The sequence below is a fragment of the Pygocentrus nattereri genome, chromosome 20, assembly GCF_015220715.1.
Source record: "Pygocentrus nattereri isolate fPygNat1 chromosome 20, fPygNat1.pri, whole genome shotgun sequence".
In the NCBI taxonomy this organism is placed as follows: Eukaryota; Metazoa; Chordata; class Actinopteri; order Characiformes; family Serrasalmidae; genus Pygocentrus; species Pygocentrus nattereri.
The window spans coordinates 35,328,607-35,336,106 of NC_051230.1; the positions used below are offsets into that span (position 1 = coordinate 35,328,607).

The window sequence follows — 7,500 nt, forward strand, 5'->3', positions numbered from 1 at the left end:
AAAATCTATAAAACTAAATAAATACAAAATATGATTGTCAGAGCATGGCTGTGAGTACCACAGAGGACTGCATCTTCTACTGCAAATGTAATGGTAACCACACAAAATCCAGTAATCCAGGCTATGATACTGTGCAGTGCCCAAATAACTAACTCCACTGTAATGGTATGCTGTGCTGTTCTACAATAACCATGATTTAAATGCAGTGCTTGGATCAGATTTGCCATTAATTGACAAAGTTCCTGATTGTTTTCCTCCTCAGTTTTGAAGACTTCAGTTCAGATAGAGTCTGGTGATTCTCTGGTGCTGGATTTGGACCTTTCAGATCCAGTGAAGGTGATTTATAACAGCACAGCTGCAGCTGGACCACCCAGCGGTCCCATATGTACAGTACATAGACGCTCACTACAGTGTACACCTGAATACACACAGAGAGCGTCACTAACATCTGGCTTTGAGCTGAGACGAATGACTTCATCTGATAGTGGAGTTTACACCATCTGGGACACCAAGTATAAAGAAATTATTCATGTCTACACAGTGACCGTCCAAGGTGCGTCTTGTTGATGCACCTTAAACAATTACTTATTGCTTTTTATTTTGATTGTTTGTTAGTTTATAATTTGCGACATGGTTGTGTTTTGTAGATAACCATCAAAGCCTGGACAGATATCTTGGGTCTGTGGTGCCAATGTGGAAGAAGGTCCTGGGAAAATTCGCCCTTTCAGCTGGACTTGTATCTGTGATTGTGGCATTTGTTTTGCTGATTGTGCAGCCAAAAGGTAATGAGCATCCCTGTGGATGAAAGGTGGAAGGAATTCTCACTAAATGAAACAAGGATTAACAGTGCCATTGGGGAAAGGCCTGCACTGTGGCACAGGAGTGGCCCAGAGAAGAGGAAAGGCCCAAGGACTGATTGTACATGAACATGTTAATATAAATTTACCATGTGCAACTCAGTGGAAAACATTACTGCAGGTCTAATAGTGGAGCGAGTGTAATGCACTTACAGTAGCCAATCAAAACATTGAAATATGTATTTAATTGGAAACGGTGGGGTGTTGAGCACTGTTGATACTAAAGCACATCCAGCTAAAAAGGCCAATATTGGCATCCTGTTTGTAGAATTTTCAACACCTGATTAAAACAAACTTTACAGTACTTACAACAAACGTGTATTCATACTACATCAAGCTGCAGCTGCTGTATTTGTAGAAGACTTTGTGAGAATCCACTGTGGGATCCACAATACAGTGGGGTTTATATACACATCACTGCTGATTGGGTAACACCTCTGACACCCATCAAACCAGACACGACACACCTCAAAGTCTGCTACGCACTGTTTCACACTGTTTAGACAAAATATGTTGAGCTTGGAAAATGAAGTGAAATAGTGCACGTGTTGAGATTGAATGTGCCCCAGAGTACTAGTGGGTGGGGTCACTAGTCCCTGCATATAATTGAACAGCTGCCAGATATCAGATTCCTGTTACTAACTTTACTACACCAAGTCCCAAGTAGAATAACTTGTCAAGCACTTTGTGTTAACATGCTCACCTTACTAGTTTCGTTAGAAGATGTTTCTTCAAATGTTTCCATAGCAACCTGCACCAACAGCCTACTGCCCCATGACCGGTGAAATCTGTGCTATATGTAGTCTAAGCTTGAACTCGCTGGTATTTGTTTTAGACAGTTTTGTTTCCTTCTGTCTGAGGACTCTGTATTGTGTATACAACTGCGCTTTGTTATCCATGCCTTCTTATCACATTTAGCCTTTTATCTTAATGCATGTTTTTCTGTTACAATACTGTTATGTTTCATTTATAATTACATGAATAAAACATTCTGCATATTTTGCTTTGCTGTATTTTTCTGTTTCTTGGAATGTGGATTTCTGCGAATGTTTCATGCAATTTTAAAATGATATTTGTTGCACTGAAGCAATGTAGTTGGGCATGAAGCCCCTAACATGACATGATGAGTGGCCACAAATTAATATATCGAGGTCACTAATTAATATATTGAGGCCATGGAGATTTACCTTATGGCCTCAATATATTCATCCGTGATCACGCTTTAGTGAAAATAATTACCATGTTACTATAGAGCAGGAATGTCAAACTGGGAAAAGTACTGTAGAGATCAGCGTTTACCCTCATCTAACTCTGAATTCAATCATGAAGGCCTTGATAATGAGCTGAATCAGGGGTGTCTCAGGTGTTCTATGCACCTGCATGCAGGGACAACACCTAAACCAGTTGTTACAACAAACAATATGACATTGTATTTGCATGTTTCAGAAACAAGGACTACAGCATTAGGAAACACTTTTGTTTATTAAAAATAAAGAACAGACAAAGAACTGCAAAACCCAGGGAGGATGAGACTCAGGGTGAGGGTGCTGTGTCATTGTAGGGGGTCTTTAGGCTCCACTTGACTGAAAGGCACCGTTTTGTATATACTATCTCAGGGCAGGCCTCTGAGCATGAATTCAATGTTGTTCTGACCTGCACGGTCTTTTTTTTTTTCCTCATCCCACCAAACTGTATGTACTCACTCAGGGAAGGTCCCTAACCCTAAGTTCTATCGCCTGTTTCTCATTGCTGATTTTAAATAAATTTAGGCCTCAGCGTTGTTTGTACTGATCATGTCTCCAGTTCTTGGTGTTATTACTGCTGTTCTGCTTCCCTGGTTTGACTCTTTGCTCTGGACTTTGGTTTGAGTTTTGGATGGCGTTATTGGCTTAAATGTTCTAATAGTTTAAAAACCTGCTTGTCTTTTGGTATAAAGGTCAGCAATTTTGAGTTTGCTTCAATAAACATACAGCTGATTTCACTACAGCTGAAAGTGAAACTAGTCTGTCTGTGGGATTTCCAGCTTTTATAATAACACACAGATAGAGTTACTGTATAATTCACTATGGTTCTCCTGTACTCAGTGTTGTATTTTGCTGTGTATATATATATATATATAGTGTATGTTGCTGCTGGTGATGTGGGGTGATAACCCATAGTTGGCTAATGTAGTAGAATGAATGGAGATCCTAACAGGTTTTTATTTCTTTAACAGGCCTGCATCTTCGCACTAGCAACTGTTTATATTGTTGTTTTATTCATTTTGTATCTTCATATTTTTGTGAGGTTATACTTTATTTTTCTTTTCTTATTTTCCTTTGACAGCCTGTTATTACAGACTGGGACCTGTGTAAATGGTCTGTGACAGCATTTGTTTGTCCAGAAGATCCTAAGACTAAAATGAAAGTTTCATGCCTTTCATTGCCCATTTTACAGTTTCTGTCACTGATGCTGCTTAAAGCCATTGCTGTGCAGAATTGAGTGCTGTGTGTTGGTTTATGTATTTGTTTTATAATTTGATCAGTTGTAAGATTTGTTTTTGTTTATTTTTTTTATTGTTTGAAACTCCAGCCGGTATCTATTTTATGTTTGGGAACTACTGAAAGCTGTATTAGTAATATGAGTGTGTTTGAGATCATCACTGTAACACTTTATTAGACATAGTTGGACATTTAAGCCTAATTAGGGAAGAGATTTTTGGAACTGGTGGGTCGATCCCGGTGGAAGCAGGTCAACCCCCTCAGCGTCTCTCTATTCTTCTAGTTGGTGTCCTCATTATTACTTCTGTGGTGAAAACGGTGAATGTACTGAACACATTTTCTCCAACTGTGTCCGTATCAGGAATTTTCAGAGTGATGCAGTGAAGAATAAAAAAAATCTGAAACTTTTGATTGTTTTACTACTTTTTACGTTACTAACGACTTTTTCTGTGTAAATATTTTATTCACAAAATCAAATTTACAAATAGAAATCCCAACATATATAAAGAACTTTTATATGAAATGTCAACATTTACTGTTAAAGCAGCCGAAGTGATAAAGTGTAAATGTGTTTGAAGGTGTATTTGTTTGACACGTGTCTGAGTTTATATTTGTTTTTTATAGTGGTGTTTTTCAGTTGTATTATATTGTCCTGGTAATACTCATATTTACAGTATACAGGACTGTATCAAACCTGACCAGTTGAAACCAAAAGTACTAAAGAATCCCCTCTTATTGGCTCAAACATTATTATAAGGGAGGGTCCCTGATTTAGTGGGGTCTGCCAGCGGAGGGATGAACACGGCGGTGAAGCTGATCTGTGAAAACAAACACAAACAGAAAACAGACAGAGAGAATATAATCTCTGGTGCGTGACTGAGGTGTTACTGGAGATTTGAGGTCTTTAGAAGAAGCACCGTTCCAGTCAGGGAGAAAGGTGAGTACTCTAACTGCAGTAACAGGCGTTTTAAACGTGTTTGTGTTTGTGGAGACGCTTGACGAGTCTGCTTTTTCTTATCTTTATCTAGCAGAGGGCAGAGCACTGCTGTCTGCTTCAGATACAGAGCGCTGCTCAAGCTGCAGCATCAGGGGTTGGTTTAATATCTAGACTTAGTGCTAAATAGTGTTATTAGTGTTACTCTACCTGTACTGTACTGGTCAGGAAGAGAGGTACACGTGTTACGCTCATGGTAAAGTTATTTTATTTATATTTATAAAGTTTTATTTTTGATATTCGTCTTTTCGGCACTAGATTGTGATCGGACTGCGTTAGCCAGTAAATGTATGGTGCAGCCTCATGTGCTGGAATGTAGGTGCTGCACAATTTAAGGTGGAAAGGGAAAGTTGGGACAAGTATCCAATGAATAACAAACTGACTTTAGCACCTTCTTACAAGCAACTGATCTTTATTGAATATTCAGATTAGGGAATGCTATAAATGACCTACAATGCTTACTCAGCATTAACAGTTACTGTAAATAAATGAATATAAAGCTACATCAAGTTGAGATGACCTGTAGACTAATGAAATAAGCTTAATATGAAACCAGAGGAACAACAGTCACATCACCAGGTTCTCTGAGCCTCATTAACCACACGACCATCTCTACACATGAATATCACTCAAACTATAAACCTCAGTTTATGAGTCTCTCTTATGTAGTCCTATCCCACTTCCTGAGTGCACTATTGTTGATATTAATGTCCTGTTGCTCAGAATCTTTCTTAAAATCCTGCTCTGTAATTGTACTTGATGCAGACCAGCAGTGACGTGGTGGCACCATTGACATACCTGGCTAGACCCAACACAGCATGAAGGTTTGTATATCTATGATCATCTGTAAGCATCACAGTCACTCTTCGTGTGGTTGTTGTATCACTGTTCGTGCCGGTCAGCGCTCAGTGCAGTTTATGTGAGCATCCTGAACTCAGCCAGAGTTCAAGTGGTGGGTTGTTGCCCCAGTGCTTTAGAAAGAATGCCCATTTGCCCCCTTCATTCCTGTGGCCCTAAAATAGTGATGTCAGAAAGTAAAGCTGTGCTGTACGACTGTTACACAAACTGTGGCCAAAGTATCACCCTGTGTGAAAAGTAATTACCCCTAAATCCACCAGTTAAATTCAATTGACTTAGGTTCAATTTCACTATCAGAACCCTGTCATGATCACTGCCAGACCTGCTGAATCTAATCATCAATTAAACAGAACCTGTCTGGCACCGTGAAACAGCTAGAAGGTCTCAAAAAGCAGCACATGGTGCCTCTTTCTAAAGAGATTCAAACACAGATGCGAAACAAAATCACTGAAATCTACCAGCATAGAAAGGGTTACAAAGCCATTGCTAAGTCTCCGAGACTCCAGCCAACAGAGGGAGGGCCAATATTCAAAAATGGAGAAAAACAGAGGTGAACCTTCACAGGAGTGACCGGCCTACCAACATTTCACCAAGAGTGCATCACATCTCACTCTCAGTTAAGGTCACTGTACACAATTCCACACTAGGAGAAAGACAGTGGGCAAACATAGCGTCCATGGGACAAACCACTGCTGACCAAAAAGAAACAAAAGACTTGTCTCACATTTGTAAAAAAACATCTAGATGACCCCCAAGACTTGTCTCCTCGTCAGTTCTGATGGTGTGTGTGTGTGTGTGTGTGGGTGTGTGTGTGTGTTTGTATGTCAGTCATGCAGTCGTGCAGTTCTGCTGTCTGTGTCCTGATCTTACTGATCTCTACATGTAAGAACAGCACAGACATGCCATCATCTTAAAGACTTTCATCCTCTCACTTTATTTTCACTTTGTGACCCAAACTTAATTTATGTAACTGCATCTAAATTAATTTGTGTAATCATGATGTAATATTATAAACAACACATTAAGACAGGTGGTATGTAATAACTGAACTGATCCGAGTACAGATGGTCAGCATGGATTTACACAGTTCACTTTTAGGGGTGTTCTGATCCAGGTCTTTGCTTCTGGTTTGAATCCTTCAACATTAAGTATCTGCCAAATGTCTGATGGAGTATTTGTATTATCAGAGATAACAAAGCCACACAGGGCACATTTCAGTACGTTTCAGTTTAATAGATTAGCCTTACGTGACGAGCTCACAATAATAAAATAATGTTTGTAAGGAAAAAAACGGGGAGGATTGACAAAAAAGGAAGGAAAGATAGAAATAAGAAAGTCAATGAAAAGGGGACGAGCCAAAGTAGGGAAAAGGAAATGCATAAAGGAAATAATTAAGGAAGAAACAGAAGGAAAGCAGATGACACACCATGTTGAAAATATTTATGAACCAGTGTTTGACCTCAGTCTGAGGAACGCCAGGTTGAGGAATCAGACACTCAGGGATAAAAGATGAACCATAGGGTTTATTAGAAAGAGGAAGAGCTGAAATAACAGGTTTAACACCAGACCAGGTCAGAAACCAGATCACCAAAACACCATATATGATAAAAGAATCAGGTAAAAGAGCAGCAGCACAGGTAGCCTCAGCCAAAGGGACAAAGCAGAGAATCCGAGAATGCACGGGGTAGCTAGAAAATTAGAGAGTGGCTCGGTGTGCACCGACAGAACAGACGCAATATTGCTCAAAGAAGGAATGCAGACAGGGTTATACACAGGCATACAGGTACTCAGGTGACTGAACTTTGCTGGTAGGCGTGTGACTGGTTTGAAGTACCGTCACTGTGTCATGCATACCTAACGTTCATTCATGTCTGTTAACCTGTTCATGTGTATGAATTATTTTCCATTTATGACTTTGCTTTTTATTTTTCCCCTTTGCTCCGTTTTGGGTCTCTGGTTTTCCACTCTCTGTGTCTGATCTACAACTGTGGTTTTGGATCATCCTTTTAGCATTACAGCTCTTAACTGTAGACTCGTCTGTGAGCGCCTGGTTTTGTCGGTCACCTTCACAACAAGCAGAGCACAATGGACTAAAACGCACATTACAACGTGTCTGAACTGACCTTTTATTTTTCATACAATGAAACCTGAGAGACCACTTTGGGGTGGGGAAGAAGAGAAGCTCACTTTCTAGCATTCCTCATCAGCCATACCACACCTAAAATAATGTTGATCTAATTAATGTTTGTCTCTCATTTGCTGCTCCTTTTAATCCCTCTGTCTTTATTCCCTCTTTCAGTGTCTGTATCAG

At 39.7% G+C, this 7,500-nt stretch overlaps 2 protein-coding genes across 3 annotated transcripts in view; both read left to right on the forward strand.

The window, feature by feature from the left end:
• The window catches only part of LOC108412418, a 6,041-nt gene extending 4,242 nt beyond the window's left edge, over window positions 1-1,799 (forward strand). Inside the window, exons 4-5 of the mRNA XM_037531519.1 lie at window positions 263-553; window positions 648-1,799. Coding sequence (XP_037387416.1) covers window positions 263-553; window positions 648-805 — 449 coding nt within the window. The 3' untranslated portion in view covers window positions 806-1,799. The remainder of the gene's footprint in view (window positions 1-262; window positions 554-647) is intronic.
• LOC119261782 overlaps window positions 1-7,500 on the forward strand; it is a 371,675-nt gene that overhangs the window by 197,009 nt on the left and 167,166 nt on the right. The gene's annotated exons all lie outside the window — the stretch shown is intronic.